At 33.9% G+C, this 22571-nt stretch overlaps 2 protein-coding genes across 2 annotated transcripts; both read left to right on the top strand.

The window, feature by feature from the left end:
* The first annotated feature begins 6745 nt into the window (after positions 1-6745).
* On the top strand, positions 6746-9401 carry LOC139872907 (25.3 kDa vesicle transport protein SEC22-1-like). Its single transcript, XM_071860843.1, has 6 exons — positions 6746-6892; positions 7249-7458; positions 7562-7722; positions 7809-7955; positions 8667-8743; positions 8973-9401. Exons 2-6 carry the CDS (start codon positions 7271-7273, stop codon positions 9054-9056), a joined length of 657 nt encoding a protein of 218 aa, XP_071716944.1. The 5' UTR covers positions 6746-6892; positions 7249-7270; the 3' UTR covers positions 9057-9401.
* Positions 9402-11338: 1937 nt separating this feature from the next.
* Positions 11339-17382, top strand: LOC139869984 (peroxisomal (S)-2-hydroxyacid oxidase GLO3-like). Its single transcript, XM_071857836.1, has 11 exons — positions 11339-11484; positions 11562-11686; positions 12764-12810; positions 13504-13581; positions 13687-13811; positions 13910-13967; positions 14065-14127; positions 15502-15571; positions 15852-15952; positions 16834-16938; positions 17029-17382. Exons 1-11 carry the CDS (start codon positions 11339-11341, stop codon positions 17206-17208), a joined length of 1098 nt encoding a protein of 365 aa, XP_071713937.1. The 3' UTR covers positions 17209-17382.
* The last annotated feature ends 5189 nt before the right edge of the window (positions 17383-22571 follow it).

Raw genomic sequence — 22571 nt, 5'->3', positions numbered from 1 at the left:
GGCATCGCAGTAAACAACAAAGTCGTCGGTACCTTCAGGTAAAGAAAGAATCGGGGCTGTGGTCAACTTCTCCTTCAGAATCTTGAAAGCAGATTCCTGTTCTTCGGACCACTCAAATTTCTTCCCTTTTTGAGTCAGCTTTGTAAGAGGTTTGGCAATGAGAGAAAAATCTTTTATAAACCTTCGATAGTAACCGGCAAGTCCCAAAAATTGACGAATATGCTTTGCAGTCTTTGGTATCTCCCAGTTCTGAATAGCAGTAATCTTAGCTGGATCGACATGTATTCCGTTTCTATCAACAACATGTCCGAGAAATTGTACGGTTTTGAGCCAAAACTCGCACTTAGAAAATTTAGCATAAAGTTGTTCCTTTCGTAAGAGTTCAAGAATCATGCGCAAATTTTGCTCATGCTCTTTCTCATTCTTCGAATAGATCAAGATGTCGTCAATGAATACGATGACAAATTTGTCAAGATACGGTTTACAAACACGATTCATGAGGTCCATGAACACGGCAGGAGCATTAGTTAAACCAAAAGGCATGACACAGAATTCATAGTGCCCATAACGAGTGCGAAAAGCAGTCTTAGGAATATCGGATTCCTTGACCTTGAGTTGGTGATAACCGGATCTTAAATCAATCTTTGAATAAACACTTGACCCTTGAAGTTGGTCAAATAGATCATCAATACGTGGCAACGGATAACGGTTCTTGATAGTAAGCTTGTTAAGTTCGCGGTAATCAATGCACATCCTTAATGTACCATCCTTCTTTTTAACAAACAGAATAGGAGCTCCCCAAGGGGACGAGCTTGGACGAATGAAACCTTTATCCAATAGTTCTTGGAGTTGGTTGGATAATTCCTTCATTTCGGAAGGTGCTAAACGGTATGGTGCTTTAGCAACAGGAGCAGCACCAGGAGTTAAATCAATTTGGAATTCAACTTGTCGAGGAGGTGGAATACCCGGAAGATCTTCGGGAAACACATCGGGAAAGTCTTTAACTACTGGTACATCTTCAATTCGCTTCTCTTTCGATTCAATCAGATTAACGTGGGCTAGAATAGCTGGATAACCTTTCATAAGGTATTTGCGGGTTTTAATACAGGAGATAATATTGAGATTGGAACCACTCTTTTCACCTTGGATAATAAGAGTCTCTCCATTTCCTAATGGAACATGAACGGTTTTATCGTAACACATGATCGCAGCTCTTAATGGACGTAACCAATCCATTCCAACTACGACATCGAAACTTCCTAGCTCGACCGGCAAAAGGTCTATCTTAAATTCTTTGCTGGCTAAGATTAGGTTGCAGTTTTTATAAATTTTATCAACTTTCATGATCTTTCCATTGGCTACTTCTACTAATCGTTTAGTTTCTAAGGGTTGAGGCTTTTCAGTAAATAGGGTACAAAATTCATTAGATACGTAACTTCGGTCGGCACCAGTATCGAATAAAATAGTTGCGTAGCAATTATTGACGAGATACGTACCCGTGATGACCTCATCTTCATCTCGGGCTTCAGCAGCAGTAATAACAAATGCACGACCCTTTGCAGCAGTAGTATTGGCTCCAGTAGCAGGATTATCTCTCTTCTTAGGGCAATTTGGACTAATGTGTCCCTTTTCCCCACAAGTATAACAAGTAGGAGGAGCTTTGGCAGGAACAATAGATTTATTCTTTGGAGGAGTCCTACACGTCTTAGCTACGTGTCCCACTTTCTTACACAACGAACAAGTGGCAGTGCACTGCCCCGGGTGATGCCTTTCACAACGAACACAAAAAGGATAAGTGCCCTTATAATTCGTCCTTGTACTATCCATAAGCTTTTTACTAACATTCTGAGTTGAACCTTGAGACGGCTCCAACTTCCTCTTACCATCATTACCCTTGGTTTCAACTTGCTTATTGGCCGACGCCCTTCTTCTCTTGGCCAACATGAGATTTTGTGCCATGAGAATCACAGCATCCAAAGTAACCTTCTCAGCAGCAATAACATTCCCTTGAACATCCTCGGGAAGACCTTCAATATACCGCTCAATTCTTCTAGCTTCAGTAGGAAACATTTCAGGACATAGAGTAGAAAGCTCCAGATAACGATTGGTATAATTCTCAATGTCAGTACCCTTGACCCTGAGTTCCCAGAACTCAGCTTCAAGCTTCTGAACTTGACTCCTTGGGCAGAATTTGTTGACCATCATACTTTTGAGTTCGTCCCATGGAATTGCATTAGCATTATCAATTCCTACGGACTTGGCATAAGCAGTCCACCAAGTTAAAGCATTACCACCCAACGAGCTAGTGGCATACTTTACTCGATTATCATCACCACAGTTGCAAATACGGAAAATAGATTCCATCTTTTCGAACCAACGAACTAGTTCGACAGCTTCTTCGTTTCCCTTAAAAGCGGGAGGGTGACAGTTTGTAAAGTCCTTGTAGGAACAAGGTTTTGGTTGAGTATTAGCATGATTAGCTTGGGCGTTGCCTTGGGCAGCAGCGAGTAACTGTTGGAATTGCTCAGTAGTTAACACAACGTTGTTAACGGTAGGTGCAGCTGAACGAACCATGATGTCACTACATAAAAGTGAACATATGTTTGATAAGTTTAACAAGTTATAAGTTTGAGTAATCACAAGTATGAATAAACTAAAGTATTGATATCGCATGATATTAATAAAACACTTTATATTATTAGAACGAGGCATTAAATAAGCCTTTATTACACGATTCGGAAATAGAAATTGTTTAAGGCACAGCCTTTACATAGATGGAAAATAGGAAAAATAACTAGGAAATATTAAGATTGAAGTAGTCTTCATATTTCGTCTCCAACCTTCTTCATAAACTCCTCAACTTTCTCATTTTTCGACTTTTGTTTCTCATAGAGATACTCGAAGTTGTCATAAAGGTTGGTAACACGACTGTTTACGGCATTAGTGTTGTACTCTCTTATGGCAAGTTGTTCGTCGACTCGACCTTTCTCCATTTTCATTCGGACATCAACATCCTCCTTGAGGTAAGCAAGTGATTGCTTTCCCCAGCGAGTGTTGCGTTCTTCCTCGCACTTTAGCATCAGCAACTCCTTTCTTAGCTCGACGTTTTCTTTCATAAGTTTCTTCATTCGACGATCCACTCTTTCCATGTGGCGAAGTAGACCTCCAATGTTTCTCTCGGTATCGTTTCGTAATCTCATGATTTCATACTTAGGACCATCATAAAAAGGAGATCGGGCTCTCTTCCTTGATGGACCAACTTCTTCATGCCGTTTTCCCTTATCTTGGGTTCTCGGAGTTGGGTAGTATTGAGGAGACCCATGTGAATCTAAAATAGTATTCGGGCTATAATTCAGCGGTGGTGAAGCAGGACTATAAAGAGGACTTCGAACTGGTCTCGAAGTTGAAGAGTGTCCAACACCTACTTCGGTGGTAGGGTTGTGAGTTGCTTTGTTGGGCTTGTTAACGCTTGAGCTTGACATCCTATCATTAGGAAAGAGACCTTGATTAGAATCTTTGAGTCAAGTTTATTAAAGCATAATTGTTAAGATTATACGACAATCCTAAGTGCTTTAAGTCCAAGGCAGGAAAGGTTATAGTTTCCTAGATTGCTAAGGCACCCTAGCTAACAAGTAAGGCACACATAAAAATGCAATCCTGGTTCTCTATAACAGCCTGGTTTGCTCTGATACCAATCTGTCACACCCCCAGTTAGGGCCTGGGTGAAATGTGACTTAATATCAAATCAACCAACATATTATAATATACGAGAACAATACTAAATGATAAAACAAACTTTATTGAGCACGCAGCGGAAAATGAAACGTAGTTACAATGATAGGAATAACAATAATGGAAATGTTCACATGCAGAAGTAATAAATGCGATATCTCTTGATCCTATGTCCAAGTAGCATCACATAAGCAGTAAGTATAAGAGCTTGAATCAAACAGCACCTGAGACAAAACATGCTAAAGTGTCAACCAAAAGGTTGAGTGAAGTTCATAGGTTTAACAAATAAGTTTGACCGTTTGTTTTAGACCACAAGATTTAATTTGTAAGGTTGATCTCCCGCAGGATCAAAAAGTTATGCCAGTGCGTGATATTTAGACTAAACGTTCAAGTTTGCCCCATGACAAGTTAGTTCTACTTGTCGGTTTAATTTCATTATCAAGCAATACAAAGATAACATCAAATGTATCGGGGACGTTACTCCCGATAGGCCTACCCCCAATAACTAAGCATGCCGCAGCACCTAAAAATATCACTGTAGGGACTTAGTCGGACATAGCCGGGTATAGCATAGTTTTAGTTGGTACTTGTGTCTAAATTGTAAATAGTAAAAGCAGCATGTGTCTCACCCCAATTAGTATAAAAAGTAAATTGAGCTCAAGTAAAGTGGGGCTATAAAAATCACCTTAGTAAGTAGAGAGAGAGTTATTCCTCGGAATAAAGAGTTGAACGAGTGAGCAGGAAAGTCAACCTATTGACATTTAAGAGTAGTTAAGTGTTTTGCCCATGTTTAAGTTTAAGTATGTGTTTAAGTATAGTTTGTTTTACTAAGTTTCTATTCCTAGTAAGTTACTATTTTTATAATGTTTCCATTTTTAGAAAGTTTCTTATTTTACTAAGTTTCTATGATTATAGAGTTTCTACTTTTATGAGTGTTTTTCATTTTAGGATACTTGCCGTATTAGATAAGCTTCCAATCACCCCTTTCCCTTCGAATGGCTAATTTAGATCTAGGGGCTTGAGCCATAGGACCCTTTAAATCGGAAATCCAAACCCTCTGCCTAGAATCTCGTAGAAACCATTCGTCAAGAAAGTTCGAAGATCTATACATCTCTAATACATATCCCAAAATATTTTTGTGCTACAATATAAGTAGTAGGTTATAGGTGCTAGTAATAGTAATAGTGTATACATGTTAAGTACTAGTATAAGTAGTATTAGGGTTTAAGGTTTTAATATGTATATGTATATATAATTCGTATATATACATAAAAATATTTTTTTTACATGTATATATGTATATATAAATCTAGGAGTGTTTATGTATATACTTATGAATAACAAGTTTATAATATGAATATGAATTAACAAAGATTAAAGTTTATGTAAATAGTTTAGGGTTTATGTTATACCTTTGAAGATTCAAGATAATTAACAAAGAAAAGATGAACACGATGAAGATGGAAGATCAAAGCCTTAAAAATCTTGAAGAACTCCTTGAAGATTCTTGAAGAACACGAAGAACAAGCTTGAAGATCCGAATACCACAAGAGAGGGAGAGGGAGAGATTGTTTTTGAGAGAGGATTTTGGTGTGATTTGTGAATGAGAAACTAGGAGTTTATATAGTGCAAGTATTAGAGTGTTAGTCAACATAAGGATGTTCTAATTAATGATTTTATTTTATTTTATAATTTTTAGTCAACAATAGGTGGTACTAGTTTATATATATATTATTTTAATTTTTAGTCAACATAAGGATGTAATTGTTTAAGATTCTTTAGTCTCATTATTATTACTATTATTACTATTATTATTTTTTACATTTACTACATGATAAGTATTATTTTCTTTTTACTAATTCATGACTTGTATATATTTAGTTCTCAATTGTTTTATTATTTATATAAATGTCAATTTTTATTTATTACTTATAGGTTATCAGTTATAATATTACATAAATGCATAAATTTTAATTAGCAGTGAGTGTCGACTAACAGTTTATTATTTTCATCTTTTATTAACTTGTCAATTATTGCACAAAGTTAATTAATATGTTTTCTAACTCTTAATACTTAACAATTGTTGATTAAAGTTTAATCATTAAGTTTTGATTATATTGTTTGGGCATTTAATATTGAAAAAATATAGAATGGAAAAATGAGGGTCGTTATAACGGTCTTACGAGTGGGTTGACAATGTTTAGTCAATCATATAAAAGTAAATCTAAATGAATTTATTTAATAAATAAATGATTGTGACAAATAAATAAAAGTAAATTAATATGATTAATGATAATTGAATAATATTTTTTTTTGGATACGGGCATTTTTTTTTCAAAGTCAACAATTTTTTATTTTTTTTTCAAAGTGAACAAGCAATTTTTTTTAAATGATAAAAGGTGATGATTCTTCAAATGTGCTCTCTTTCAAGATTGAGAATCAATTTGGTAAAAATATTCGACGAGAAATCTCTGACGGTAACTTAGTTAAGATCGATCCTTATATATTTTGTGTTTGTTTGTTATGATTAACTTGGCTTTTTAGTTTTAGTTGGCCTTCTTGTTGTTTAGTTGCTATACGTTTCGATAGATGAGACTCAGTATAGATAATTCGTTTTGTAGTACCGTTTTCTAGGTTCGAACCTCATCGGGTTGTCCGGTTGTATTTTTCGTTGAACACATTTTCTTTTCGATAACGTTTTCCGTTTTCTATTAAAGTTTTAGTTATTTTTTGCTAAAATAAAATAAAAGGTAAACAAGTAAGTGAATAATCATTATGCGGCGATGTGATTAACTTTGAAACTTTTGGTCATTGACAAAAAAATTACCTCTTATCAACATTCTTATTACTTAAAAATTAAAATTTTAATATAATAATTATATACTCCACCAAGATAAATTTTAGGTGCTATTAATGAAGATTATAAACCTGAGGTACCAATTTGAAAACTATAAAATTGATTAGTTTTGCGTTTCTTCTTCCTTTTATCAATCAATCTCTTCTTGAAGGACAAGAAATTTCCCCCAAAAAATTTCAACAAAAAATCAGTCCTTCCAAAACCCTAAGATTTCAATCGATACAAAATCTCGGATTCTATTCGTTTTTCTATATTTCTTTCACCGATCAATGTAGGTCAAACAAACTCGAATTCAAATTTCAGGTAATTCTTCAATTTCGTTTATAGATTCAGTGAACGGCCAATGAAGTTACGTAGTTTAGTATCGTTATTATTAGATTCAGATCATATTCTAGTTGCTTGATATAAGGTGTGAATCGATTTGATCATAATTTTGGATTAACTTCATCACAGTTAATTTGTTGTTATCGATCTTATATTGATCTACAATGCATTAATTTTGAAGTACATAGATATTAACTCCAATTATACTCTGCATATATCTCAACACTTAATTTTGGTTTTTAGATGATTTTAGCATCTAAATCAGGTTAATCACATGTTACTAATTATACAAAAGTAGTTGTAACTGAAATTTCCTCTGTATGAAATTTGTATAGTTGATAGATTCTCATAATAAAGATGGTGAAGCTGACAATGATTGCTCGTGTAACTGACGGTCTTCCGTTAGCTGAAGGATTAGATGATGGTCGTGATATGCAGGATGCCGATTTTTACAAACAGCAAGTTAAGGCGTTGTTTAAGAACCTGTCAAGAGGACATAATGAAGCGTCACGGATGTCTGTTGAAACAGGACCTTACGTTTTCCAGTATCCCCAATTTTCTCTACCTTATAGTGTATAGTTTTTGTGAAGTCTATTGTGTATTAAATAGTAGGTGGTGGTAATTTGAATCTTTAACTTAATGTCTCAGCTATATTATTGAAGGACGTGTATGTTATTTGACAATGTGCGATCGTGCTTACCCGAAGAAGCTTGCGTTTCAATACCTTGAAGATCTCAGAAATGAATTCGAGCGTGGTTATGCGAATCAAATTGAAACTGCTGCAAGACCTTATGCTTTTATAAAATTTGGTAAATGTTGTTTTTTATGACGAGTAATTAGCTTGCATGTCTTAATGTCTGTAGTACGGTATACCAAAAACACTTTTCTTTTGTAGATACATTTATACAGAGGACTAAGAAATTGTACCAGGACACGAGAACTCAACGGAATATATCCAAGTTGAATGATGAACTTTATGAAGTACACCAAATAATGACTCGTAATGTGCAGGAAGTTCTTGGTGTTGGTGAAAAGTTGGACCGTAAGTTCTTTTCACTTTAGTAGTTATTGTTCTATGCTCCCTTGAGCACTTAGCCACTTAATATACGTTCCTGAAACCTAAATAGATGTTTTAAATTGGAATCTCTATTGGTGTGTATGCTTGGTTTTTTATTTTTTCTCAAGTTATCTATAATATCATTTCGTTTGTTTGTAGTATTCTAGAAAAAGATTTTAAGTTGCCTCTTACCATCAAGTTGAATGATTGCCCCTAACTTAGAATCATGGAACATCTATATGATCATTTTTTTTTTCGAGAGAGACCATAAAAAAAATAAGAATTCTGCATGTATCGTACGTGTATACATTGTCTAATGCTTTCAGAACTCTCCAGGGTCTAAATAGTTGTAAAACTTTTTCGATGGTAAATTGGTAGTGCAGAGTGATATAAATTAAGGATTATTAAGGTTCGTGAGTGAAAATATATTCATTGAAGCTGTACAAGGTATTTAAAGGAAGTTATTGAGGATGTAGCCTGTAATTTTTCATTTAGGTGTTGCTAATAAGTAATAAGAATGTGAACATACTGTGGAAGACTAGCATTGTATTTGAACTAATATGAATCTTTTTATGTATTTGAAGTTCTGAATCAATTTGGCTTTGGTTACAATCTCTTCATCTCAAAGAGTCGGTTCCTAATAAGCTTCGTTATTTCATTATTTATTAAAATTTGTGAATTGTATTTTTTTTGCAGAGGTCAGTCAAATGTCAAGTCGATTAACCTCGGAGTCTCGCATATATGCTGACAAAGCAAGAGACTTAAATCGACAGGTAAGTTTGATTTTTACTTATAAGATGGAAATTATGTATAATCGATTATGTTGGCTGTTATTAACGCATTGTATTTTGTTAAATAACAGTAAGTTTTGCTATCTGTTAACAATTGTAAATGCTTGCAAGGCAATGTTATTATAGTATACAAAAATTGAGCAGAGCTCAACCATCGTTTCTATTCCTATAAATTTGTGCTCACTTTTGTTGATTAAACCTTTTACTGTAGGCATTGATTCGGAAATGGGCTCCTGTTGCAATCGTCCTTGGAGTGGTCATTCTACTTTTCTGGGTCAGAAACAAGATATGGTGATTATACCTTACTTTACAAATAAGAAACATCTTCCTGTATTTTATCGTTTGCGGGAGCTTAAAGTTAACTCTGATATCATACCGTTTATGAATACAAGAAATCGTTCGATCCTTGAACTGGAAAATTTAGGTTATGTCTGCATTTTCAGCATAGTTGCTAGCTATATGGAGGTTGTTGTAGGTTAACTATAAAGAGCTTTGCTTCTTAAAAGTATTTACTTTATCTTGTTTTGGATTAATGATTTATAGAGAGATTTATTCGGGTGCTGTGTAACATTACTCTTAGGCAGTCATTGATGAAATATTACGAACTAAACCCGCAAGATTATAACATGCTCTACATGTGTATGTGAAAAACCAGAAGAATGTTCAGGTTACCTAAAGGGTGAGTGTGTCAGGTATTTCGGCGAAGTATTTTGGGTACTTTTACTTGAAATAATCAAGCAATTTATGGATTTGGAAACTTATTAACTCATTTATATTATCTGATGTTGAACCACTAATCGGAATTTTTTGGGGCTTAATAACGGTTTGTAGGGCTGCCTTTCGGGCACCTCGTAATGTTAACACATTTTAACTGTCAGTTGCAAATCGGCGACTCTTTCGATGATTGATTTTGTTGAGGAGTCGAGTACGAAACTATAAATTGTTGTTTTGGTTTGCTTGGTATTTGTATTGTACCTATTCAATGTAACAAGTATAGTTTAAAAAGATTGTAAAATCTTATAAATCAGATGCGAGTAGGTCTGCATAAACCGTAACAATTAATTTAATTTAAATTCTGTGTGTCGCAAAAATAAAAATAAAAAATTAATCACGTTGGTGCATCAAACGTTAAAAAGATTTACAATTTTACCATTTCAAAATTTTCAACATACTGGAAGAAGTAAAATTGCAAACGATGATCCGACAACATAAACAAACAAAAGTTAACCGCAATAGCATTAGGGCGTCTTCGATACATGTACAGAGTGTGTAATCGACGGGGCCCAAAGTTTTATAGGGGCCCAAAATTTTAACAAATAATAATGCATATTTTTATATATTAGCTGAAGTATTATTGAAGCAAAAAATTTATATTGTAGTTAGTCTACAAAGTACGAGCTAAAAAATATTAATTTTTTATTGTTTAGCTTATTAGTCATTTCAATCTTTAATAAAAAATGATATTGACCCGAGTCATTTTAACTGACTCAATTCAACCGTATATCAATTGAGACATTTAGTCATACGTGATAAGTACTTACATTTATATAAATATAAAAAAATTAATGTATGTAAGAGTTCATTTTTATGGCTGCAACAGGACCCTCAAAATCATTGACGCCGCTTTGGTCTCGGTACAATGATTGAAACAATGAAACAGTGAACACTTTTGTCTCATACTCCCAGTGCACTGTGGGTCCCATATAACTTTCCTACCAAACTTTTTGACATGAGCTTTCTAGCAAGGCTTGGACTCTCACTTACTCATCCACTGCAGATCAATCCCATTAAAAAGGTATCATTTTTACCTGTGTTTTTGGCTCTGTAAACAGTTAATTATGATATTATGTTGTACTACATATTAATACCCATCATGTTTCTATTCTTTGTTCTTCTGGAATTTTGATTTTTCAGACTTGGTAATTAGAAGTTACTGTAACATTAGTAGTTAATTAGTTTGTTAGTCAGCTAGATTGTACTTAGGTTAAATAATCTATAGGTTGCTAACTGCTCAGCTAAAATCATGCTAGAGAGTAGTAAGCTTGTATCACTTACTTCCATGGTTTCTTACCAAACCCTAACTTGGTCTCTTTTTTTTTTCTTTTTTTTTTATGGATGCTCCGTTTAAGGGGTAAGTTTCAACTTTCAATACATATAATCATACTTTGATTTCATTTCTGATGTGTGCTCTTTAGACCTATAAAAATCCAAACTACAAAGATGATTAATTTGAGTAATTTTGACAACATATGTGCACCACTGACTTGATTGAAGGCTTTGAATAGTTAAATAAATGGTTTCGGAAGTTGAATTGCTTTATTAACGTTTTTTAAAAGTATATGTGCATTTCTAGCTATCGCATTTTGCTTTGCTCAAAAGTCTTTAGTTGTAGATTTACTTTAAAAGTAAAATACAAAGGATTGATGGTAGAATAAGTATAGTTTCTATCTATATTTACATTGTAAAATAATCTAATCGAATTAGAGTTCTTACTTTTATGTGACGCTAAATTGAACATTTTCAAATCCTCGACAAATTTTCTTAGCTAATTTTATTTCTTGACACCAGAATTGAAGAATGGGTAGTGATGAGCCGGTCAACATAAAGGAATATCAAGAATTGGCAAAACAAGCCCTTCCAAAGATGTATTATGACTACTTTGCTGGAGGTGCCGAAGATCAGCACACACTTAGAGAGAACGTTGAAGCGTTTCAACGAATTACGTAATATTTTGTATTTGTTTTTCATCATCATTTTTTGATCGTGTATGTAATTTCTTTTTCCTATGCTTTATTGACAGTCTTCGGCCAAGAATTTTAGTGGACGTAAGTAAAATAGATATGTCGACAACAATATTGGGTTACAAAACTTCGGCACCAATTATGGTTGGTCCAACTGCTTTGCATAAGTTGGCTCATCCTGAAGGTAGGTAATCTGTGTAGCCCTGTAACAGATAACATATTTGTTTAATTAGGAATTATGTATGGAAGCAATGCTGTTTGTTTTTTAAGATGTTTTTGTCTGAAGATCTGCAAACCATGTCTGTAGAGAAGATGAGGCCTGAAGATCTGTATACTGAATACTGAAGACCGTTTGTTTTTATGTCTGCAAAATATATTTTTTAATCCTAAATTATTCTATATCTTTCAGTTTTTATCTAAAAATTAAAATTGTTAAATTAAAAATAGAAAGTACATATGATTACAGGAGTATTAAAATTTATTACCTAAATCGTATATATTTATAATCTAATCTAATGTTATATGAATATCTGTAGGAAATAAATACAAATAAAAATTAGGACGTGGATAAGTTGTGACCATGTATTATTTATTATTTAAGTATATCATACATATCACATACATCACACCTTTATATTCTTTCTGCTTCTCAACTAGTTAAGGGATAAGTGCCCAATTGCCCATGGTATCAATCCTTTATAAGAGCTATTAGTTTAAAATAATACATGGTGATTAACGAGCGAGCCTCTCAATCGTTTTTAGACCAGCTATTGTTCGAATTCAGATGATTTGGTGAGTAGTGCGACCGGAAAAGGTGGTGGTGATGCCGGAGTTGATGGAGGTGACGGAGATTACGGGGTGGCGGTAGACATGGAAGGCAGTGGAGGTGATGAAGATGGGTAGAAATAGAAGGTAGGATTGAAGATGAGAAAGATTGGGAGTGGTGGGTGAGAATAATGTTTATGTTAGAAACAACTTCTGAAATTAGAAGCAATACTATAGAGCTTCTATTTGGAAGACATAAAAAGATCTTATTTTAGCTTATGTCTCCGAAAAAACAAACGGTCTGAAACCAAAATGTCTGCCCGCCCGCAGACATAAGACATAATAAGGTCTTCAAACCAAAAAAACAAACACCACCTATATATGCATTTATGTATATTGATGCATTTATTTACTTTTTTTATATAAATAAAAAAAAGTAATTTGTGTCTAGGATTTATCATTATATGCATTTATGTATATTGATGGAGTATTGCAGGAGAAGTCTTGACAGCCAAAGCAGCAGCAGCGTGTAACGTCATAATGGTAATATAAGTTCTACTACTGCACAAGGTTGTAAAAATCACTAACCGGGAATTAATCGCTCTGTATTTTGGAGGGATTAATCGGTCAAATCGAGGATTAATCGGATGTTGACTGGGCCCCGCTCCCAGGTGAGCGGGCAGCGCCCCCAAACATAAACGTTTTTCCCGTCCCTTTCAACCGTTATAACCATTCAAATAATAACCGCCATTTAAAATGTTTTATATCAACAGTTTTGAAAACTGCTTTCATATTCTTTTCAATTTCACACAGAAACATACACGAAAATCTATACACTAAATCGCGTTCTTCTTGTCTGGAAAACGATTTGCATTTCTAGTCTTATCCCAATTGAAATTTTGTGTAACCCGAGACAAGGAGGGTCGGAATATTCAATTAGGAAAGTGTTTCACGATTCTAGAAATATCCGGATTATCTGTTTACATACCCTATTTCTAACAGACCGATGTTGACCGATTAATACCCGATTTATGTTGACCGATTAATTGCTACTTTGACAGACTAATCTCTGTTGACCTAGGGTTGACAGACTTTTTGAACCGATTTTGATCATTCGCGTCGGACCTTTGTCATAAACCGATTAATCTGCGATTAATCTTGATTTCTGCAACACTGCTGCTGCAACTCCGTTATTTACTTTATATTTTTTTATGAATTCTCTACTTTCGGTTTCAGGGTTTGTCTTTCAGCTCTACATGCACAATCGAGGAGGTTGCTTCTAGTTGCAATGCTGTTCGTTTCTTTCAGTTATATGTATGTCATCCTTTATTTATGACTCAATTTTTGCATCAGTTTCAGCTATCGTGAAGTTTCGTTATGTTATGCTTGTATATATATATATATATATATATACTTTAGGTCTACAAGCAACGCGATATTTCTGCTCTAATGGTGAAAAGGGCTGAAATGAATGGGTTTAAAGCTATTCTTCTTACTGCTGATACTCCAAAACTTGGTCGTAGGGAAGCTGACATAAAGAGCAAGTAAAATATAGGAATAATGTTATACGTAAACGTTTCTCCTATTTTAATTTAATTATCATATTGATATTGATTATTTGACACCGCGATTTTTTACGTAGAATGATTGCACCCCAGCTGAAGAATTTTGAAGGTCTTTATTCAACCAAAGTTGAAAATGCAAGTGAAATCTCTATCTTTTGTTTCAATTTATGTTAATTTATTATACATTTATTATTTATATTGATTGATATTGATGATAATATAAATCTTGCAGAGTGGTGGTTCAAATCTTAAAGTTTTTGCATCCAGAAGTTGGGATCCTTCTTTTGCTTGGAAGGTATAAACAGTGGAGTTTTTTTTAGTTTTCATTATACCTGGCAAACGGGTCACGTTGGGTTGGTTCGGCTAACGAGTCAAAATGGTTTGGGGTTGAAATGGGTCATGGGTCAAACGTGTAAAAATTTTGAACGGGTCTCAAATAGGTCAAAATGGGTCATATACTTTTACATTTGATTTTTTTACATTTAGTATATTGTTTTAGTTGTTATTATTTATTATTAATATTTATTATTATTATTATTATTATTATTATTATTATTATTATTATTATTATTATATTATTATTATTATTATTATTATTATTATTATATTATTATTATTATTATTATTATTATTATCATATATAAGAAAATATTAATATACATAATAATTGATATAACCATTAATGCTTTCATAAATGGTTGAAGGATGACAGTTGTTATGCTCGACCCATTTCACCCATTCACAAGACCCATTAGACCTGTCTCTATTTATTGAACTTTAGGATTTGATACCCATTTGACCTGTTCTTTTATATTTTGTATAAGACTCGGTAGGTTGGAGAAAAACTCATTGGACATTTTTTTAAGTTTTAGTTTATATTGTGAGGCTTGATTTTTTCCAAGACAATGATGGCTCTATTAATCGAGTCAAAAGCAAGCGTCGATTTATTGGCGACTTGACTGTCGCTTAGAGCCTAAATTGAACTTCAGGCAGGTTTAAAACCCATGAAAATTTGATTCTACCATTCTCATGGCGTCTCACACTTTTTTTCCCTTTTTTTTTGTAACCTACTTATTGGCCGGAGGTCCATTCGGAAACAATCTCTCTATCAACTAGCACTTTTTTCTCTGCGCGCATTTGACTCAAAGAATGAAACAGATCAAATGATTGTTCTAGAATGGCTATTTCTCACAATTGCTCCTTCCGAAACGGATCCTATCAAATATTTCACATTTTCTAGCGGCGAAGGCGTGGGGTTGCCCGACAAAATTGTGATATTTCGGCTTGGGACGCATTTTATTTGAGCGAAGCTTTTCGAAAGTGGTTAGGAATGGGCGACATTGAGAGGGAGGACTTTCTTTACTCTTGGAGTGTTTCACTCTGGGTGAAGAAATGACTTCTCTTTATTCTAGGACAGGGGAAGAATTGTCTACATCTTACCTCCTCATACCCCACTTACGTGAGATTGGGTTTTGTTGTTGTTGTTGTATTAATTTTTTCCAAGACCGAATTGACCCGAAAGCTTTACCCATTTGACCCAAATTTGAGAGTATGGGTCTTAAATTGCCGGGTATAGTTTTTATGACCGGTAAAAATAAAAGAACAACTTTATTTGATTTATATAGAAAAAATGTAGTTTACTCAAGTAGTTGCCTTATCTGTTTTGCAGGACATTGCTTGGTTAAGATCCATTACAGAATTGCCAATTTTGATTAAAGGTGTACTCACTCGCGAGGATGGTAAGTTTATGAGTTTTTTTTTATGTAAATGTATAGATATACCGTGAAGTTTCTAAATCTTAGGTAAAGGTGGCAATTTTGATTATAAGTTGTGTGTGTGTGTGTGTGTGTGTGTGTGTGTGTGTGTGTGTGTGTGTGTACTTAACGCAATAGCTATATGTAGGAGAAATAGAGGAAAAGTGGTTGGGGGTCGGGTCAACCCAACCCGATGTGGCCCATTACGGCCATACTAAAATGTTATCATTTTGACCCGTTACCCACAATGACCATTTGTTGGCAGCCATTAAAGCTGTGCAGGTAGGAGTTGAAGGAATCGTAGTCTCTAACCATGGAGGTCGCCAGCTAGATTATGTTCCAGCCTCCATTGCCGCTCTTGAAGAGGTAATTACGTGTATGTACTAATGTCTAATCACATACACATAAAACACAAATACGAATATATATATATATATATATATATATATATATATATATATATATATATATGGGGCAGGATCAATGGGGAAGTAACCAATCGGGGGGAAGCGGGGGGAAGCAAATTTTTTTTTTTCTTTTTTTTTTGGCTTTTTTTGGAATTTTTTTTCTCATGCATCAAGATCACACGAAAATATGAACATTTAGAAAAGACACTTCGTGATGAATGTTATTATTTAGGCGGGAAAACGATTGACAAAAATAACATTCAAGATAATATTGTTCGTGAAGAATGTTAACGTTTTTTTTCTTCATGTTTTGTGAAGTAAAATTTAGCCCGATTTAGGGTTTAGGGTTTAGGGTTTGGTGTTTTGGGTTTATTCCATAAACCCAAAACACCAAACCCTAAACCCTAAACCCTAAACTCTAGACCGTTCGTGTTAAAAACTCAATATAAATCCTAAATCTAAACCCTAAACCCTAAATTTCTAAACCCTAATATCTAAATCCTATAAACCCTAATATCTAAAACGTCAACATATGCTCGAAAAACACGATAATTGTTATATATTAGTTCTTCGAGCGTTTTCCCGCCAAAATAAAAACATTTATCACAAAGTGTCTTTATTAAATGTTCATATTTTCATCCAATCTATAATGTTTGTGAACAAAGTTTTTTCAAAAAACGGAAAAAAAAAGAGGATTTTGCTTCCCCCGCTTCCCCCCGATTGGTTACTTCCCTCTTGATCCTACCACTATATATATATATATATATATATATATATATATATATATATATATATATATATATATATATATATATATATATATTCCCTATTGGGTGACAGGTGGTCCTTGCAGTTCAAGGACGGGTACCAGTTCTGTTTGATGGTGGAATAAGGCGAGGAACAGATGTGTTCAAGGCTTTAGCTCTCGGTGCACAAGCTGTTCTGGTAACTTCTAGAAACAAGACTAAAATGCTAGAATAATTAATAAAATTGATGATTCTTTTGTTATTTAATTTAATTTAATTGATGTTGCAGATAGGACGTCCGGTTGTGTATGGGCTTGCAGTGAAGGGAGAGTATGGAGTAAAAAGAGTGATTAATATGTTGAAAAGTGAACTTGAACTTACCATGGCTCTTTCTGGCTGCCCTACTCTAAGCGATATTACTCGGAATCATGTGAGGACGGAGATTGATAATCGATATTGTAGAATGTAGTCTCATTTCGTCTTATCGCTCGAGTGTCAAATGATAAATTATATGCTACATGTATGTATTTTGATACGAAGCATATAAATGCTTGTTTAAAGATGATGATTATTGTTACTCATGGGATTATTAATTATGTATATACTCTCTGGTATTTTTAATTATATTAGTTGCTATTTATAGCAACTAATTTCATCATCTGGTTTTCCTTCTGTAAGCCAACACCAACACCCATTTTCTTTCTGCACCATCCCCAATATATCCTGGCAACCATTCCACCACCAACAATGACAACGTATTCCGGCGACCATCCACCAAACGGATATAGGTTGATAGATAAAGTTTTAGAACGTATTAAAAAAAACGATATGGAGGAGGTAAAATGCAAAGAGACATGACTTCCTACCTAACATGAAAAAGCGGGACGTCACTATAGGATTTGAACTCGCAACCTCTACTAGGGGTGTTCATGATACTGGAAAAACCGAATAAATGGTACGGGAAAAACCGAATAAACCTGAAGACCGTATCGGATTGAACCGATCCCGAACCGAGCTGACCTTTTTCGGTCAGAAACAAGATATGGTGATTATACCTTACTTTACAAATAAGAAACATCTTGCTGTATTTTATCGTTTGCGGGAACTTATAGTTAACTCTGATACCATACTGCTTATGAATACAAGAAATCATTCGACCTTTGAACTAGAAAATTTAGGTTACTTCTGCATTTTCAGCATAGTTACTAGCTATATGGAGGTTGTTGCAACCCAATTGTTGTAGGTTAACTATAAAGAGCTTTGCTTCTAAAAAATATTTACTTTATCTTGTTTTGGATTAATGATTTATACAGAGATTTCTTTGGTGTTGTGTAACATTACTGTTAGACCGTCATTAATGAAATATTATGATCTAAACCTCCAAGATTATTCCATGTTGTACATGTAGAAGTGAAAAACCAGAAGAATTTTCAGGTTACCCAAGAAGGCGGTTATTTCAGGTATTTTTGTGTGTTTTGGGTAATTTTTGCTCCACATAATCAAATAAAATAAATTATGAATTTGGAAACTCATTTACACATTTTAAATACGCTAAATGGGGTGACTTTCTTGGTCGTTTACTCAAGGCAAACACAACAATAGTTCTCCACCCTTTTCACACTTCATTTTCCATTCTCCCCCCTCAACTACAATCAACGATTTAAAATGGGGTGACTTTCTTGGTTGTTTACTCAAGGCAAACACAACAATAGTTCTCCACCCTTTTCACACTTCATTTTCCATTCTCCCCCCTCAACTACAATCAACTTACACAAATTAACCCAAACTCCAGGGGTTAATACGCTAAATGGGGTGACTTTCTTGGTCGTTTACTCAACGCAAAAACAACAATAGTTCTCCACCCTTTTCACACTTCATTTTCCATTCTCCCCCCTCAACTACAATCAACTTACACAAATTAACCCAAACTCCAGGGGGTTAATACGCTAAATGGGGTGACTTTCTTGGTCGTTTACTCAAGGCAAAAACAACAATACTTCTCCACCCTTTTCACACTTCATTTTCCATTCTCCCCCCTCAACTACAATCAACTTACACAAATTAACCCAAACTCCAGGGGGTTAGATCGCCATTTTTGAAAATTAAAATAAAAACTCCACCCACACATTTCGACAGCCCGTATCTTCTTCCTCGCCTCGAGTTAAATTTCAACGAGCCTACCATTAAACTCGAAATATTTTTACACGCAAAACAAAACTAACTACGTTTGAAACGGACACTTTTTTTAAAAACGCTAAACGCAACGACAGCCCGTATCTTCTCGCTCGCCGCGAGTTAAATTTTCCGACAGCGGCGTCAGACTCGAAATAATTTTATGAACAAAACGAAAATAAGCACGATCGAAACAGACACTTTTTAATAAACGCTAAACACAACGATAGCCCGTATCTTCCTGCTCGCCACGAGTTAAATTTTTTCGCCAGCACCGTTAGCCTCGAAATACTTTTATCAACAAAACGAAACTAACTACGTTCGAACCCGACAGTTTTTAAAAAAACACTAAAGACAACAAGACCTAAAATGGCGGCTAACACATGGGCCGTTTTCTCTTGTGTAAATACATAAAACTACGTTAAATATGAATAGGCACGCCGAAAGCCCCCGCCGCATCGCGCGGGCTGGACCGGAACTAGTTTATATTAATTATGTGAAATGTACAACAACAACAACAACAACAACAACAACAACAACAACAACAACACTCAATACCAGATAAGTGCTGTATGGGGAGGTAAGATGTAGACAATCATGTAGTGACCCGAACTTTTCCATGTTTATATATATTAATTGAGATTGATATTTACATGATTAAATGTTTCCAACATATTAAGCAATCAAACTTGTTAAGACTTGATTAATTAAAATATGTTTCATATAGACAATTGACCACCCAAGTTGACCGGTGATTCACGAACGTTAAAACTTGTAAAAACTATATGATGACATATATATGGATATATATATAGTTAACATGATACTATGATAAGTAAACATATCATTAAGTATATTAACAATGAACTACATATGTAAAAACAAGACTACTAACTTAATGATTTTTAAACGAGACATATATGTAACGATTATCGTTGTAAAGACATTTAATGTATATATATCATATTAAGAGATATTCATACATGATAATATCATGATAATATAATAATTTAAAATCTCATTTGATATTATAAACATTGGGTTAACAACATTTAACAAGATCGTTAACCTAAAGGTTTCAAAACAACACTTACATGTAACGACTAACGATGACTTAACGACTCAGTTAAAATGTATATACATGTAGTGTTTTAATATGTATTTATACACTTTTGAAAGATTTCAATACACTTATCAAAATACTTCTACTTAACAAAAATGCTTACAATTACATCCTCGTTCAGTTTCATCAACAATTCTACTCGCATGCACCCGTATTCATACTCGTACAATACACAGCTTTTAGATGTATGTACTATTGGTATATACACTCCAATGATCAGCTCTTAGCAGCCCATGTGAGTCACCTAACACATGTGGGAACCATCATTTGGCAACTAGCATGAAATATCTCATAAAATTACAAAAATATGAGTAATCATTCATGACTTATTTACATGAAAACAAAATTACATATCCTTTATATCTAATCCATACACCAACGACCAAAAACACCTACAAACACTTTCATTCTTCAATTTTCTTCATCTAATTGATCTCTCTCAAGTTCTATCTTCAAGTTCTAAGTGTTCTTCATAAATTCCAAAAGTTCTAGTTTCATAAAATCAAGAATACTTTCAAGTTTGCTAGCTCACTTCCAATCTTGTAAGGTGATCATCCAACCTCAAGAAATCTTTGTTTCTTACAGTAGGTTATCATTCTAATACAAGGTAATAATCATATTCAAACTTTGGTTCAATTTCTATAACTATAACAATCTTATTTCAAGTGATGATCTTACTTGAACTTGTTTTCGTGTCATGATTCTGCTTCAAGAACTTCGAGCCATCCAAGGATCCATTGAAGCTAGATCCATTTTTCTCTTTTCCAGTAGGTTTATCCAAGGAACTTAAGGTAGTAATGATGTTCATAACATCATTCGATTCATACATATAAAGCTATCTTATTCAAAGGTTTAAACTTGTAATCACTAGAACATAGTTTAGTTAATTCTAAACTTGTTCGCAAACAAAAGTTAATCCTTCTAACTTGACTTTTAAAATCAACTAAACACATGTTCTATATCTATATGATATGCTAACTTAATGATTTAAAACCTGGAAACACGAAAAACACCGTAAAACCGGATTTACGCCGTCGTAGTAACACCGCGGGCTGTTTTGGGTTAGTTAATTAAAAACTATGATAAACTTTGATTTAAAAGTTGTTATTCTGAGAAAATGATTTTTATTATGAACATGAAACTATATCCAAAAATTATGGTTAAACTCAAAGTGGAAGTATGTTTTCTAAAATGGTCATCTAGACGTCGTTCTTTCGACTGAAATGACTACCTTTACAAAAATGACTTGTAACTTATTTTTCCGACTATAAACCTATACTTTTTCTGTTTAGATTCATAAAATAGAGTTCAATATGAAACCATAGCAATTTGATTCACTCAAAACGGATTTAAAATGAAGAAGTTATGGGTAAAACAAGATTGGATAATTTTTCTCATTTTAGCTACGTGAAAATTGGTAACAAATCTATTCCAACCATAACTTAATCAACTTGTATTGTATATTATGTAATCTTGAGATACCATAGACACGTATACAATGTTTCGACCTATCATGTCGACACATCTATATATATTTCGGAACAACCATAGACACTCTATATGTGAATGTTGGAGTTAGCTATACAGGGTTGAGGTTGATTCCAAAATATATATAGTTTGAGTTGTGATCAATACTGAGATACGTATACACTGGGTCGTGGATTGATTCAAGATAATATTTATCGATTTATTTATGTACATCTAACTGTGGACAACTAGTTGTAGGTTACTAACGAGGACAGCTGACTTAATAAACTTAAAACATCAAAATATATTAAAAGTGTTGTAAATATATTTTGAACATACTTTGATATATATGTATATATTGTTATAGGTTCGTGAATCAACCAGTGGCCAAGTCTTACTTCCCGACGAAGTAAAAATATGTGAAAGTGAGTTATAGTCCCACTTTTAAAATCTAATATTTTTGGGATGAGAATACATGCAGGTTTTATAAATGATTTACAAAATAGACACAAGTACGTGAAACTACATTCTATGGTTGAATTATCGAAATCGAATATGCCCCTTTTTATTAAGTCTGGTAATCTAAGAATTAGGGAACAGACACCCTAATTGACGCGAATCCTAAAGATAGATCTATTGGGCCTAACAAACCCCATCCAAAGAACCGGATGCTTTAGTACTTCAAAATTTATATCATATCCGAAGGGTGTCCCGGAATGATGGGGATATTCTTATATATGCATCTTGTTAATGTCGGTTACCAGGTGTTCACCATATGAATGATTTTTATCTCTATGTATGGGATGTGTATTGAAATATGAAATCTTGTGGTCTATTATTACGATTTGATATATATAGGTTAAACCTATAACTCACCAACATTTTTGTTGACGTTTAAAGCATGTTTATTCTCAGGTGAATATTAAGAGCTTCCGCTGTTGCATACTAAAATAAGGACAAGATTTGGAGTCCATGTTTGTATGATATTGTGTAAAAACTGCATTCAAGAAACTGATTTCGATGTAACATATTTGTATTGTAAACCATTATGTAAAGGTCGTGTGTAAACA

Source organism: Rutidosis leptorrhynchoides, chromosome 10 (assembly GCF_046630445.1).
Source record: "Rutidosis leptorrhynchoides isolate AG116_Rl617_1_P2 chromosome 10, CSIRO_AGI_Rlap_v1, whole genome shotgun sequence".
NCBI classification, from domain to species: Eukaryota; Viridiplantae; Streptophyta; class Magnoliopsida; order Asterales; family Asteraceae; genus Rutidosis; species Rutidosis leptorrhynchoides.
The sequence above is the reverse complement of the archived record's forward strand: the minus strand, read 5'-3'. Positions and strand labels throughout refer to the sequence as shown.

What these genes read in the sequence shown, in the direction of transcription:
- LOC139872907 (XM_071860843.1), top strand. Translation starts at nt 7,271, where the DNA reads ATGGTGAAGCTGACAATGATTGCTCGTGTAACTGACGGTCTTCCGTTA. An exon ending in TTATGCTTTTATAAAATTTG is followed by an intron (nt 7,723 to 7,808) that starts GTAAATGTTGTT and finishes TTTCTTTTGTAG; the next exon opens with ATACATTTATACAGAGGACT. An exon ending in TGTTGGTGAAAAGTTGGACC is followed by an intron (nt 7,956 to 8,666) that starts GTAAGTTCTTTT and finishes TTTTTTTTGCAG; the next exon opens with AGGTCAGTCAAATGTCAAGT.
- LOC139869984 (XM_071857836.1), top strand. Translation starts at nt 11,339, where the DNA reads ATGGGTAGTGATGAGCCGGTCAACATAAAGGAATATCAAGAATTGGCA. An exon ending in TTCGTTTCTTTCAGTTATAT is followed by an intron (nt 13,582 to 13,686) that starts GTATGTCATCCT and finishes TATATACTTTAG; the next exon opens with GTCTACAAGCAACGCGATAT. An exon ending in TGTACTCACTCGCGAGGATG is followed by an intron (nt 15,572 to 15,851) that starts GTAAGTTTATGA and finishes ATTTGTTGGCAG; the next exon opens with CCATTAAAGCTGTGCAGGTA.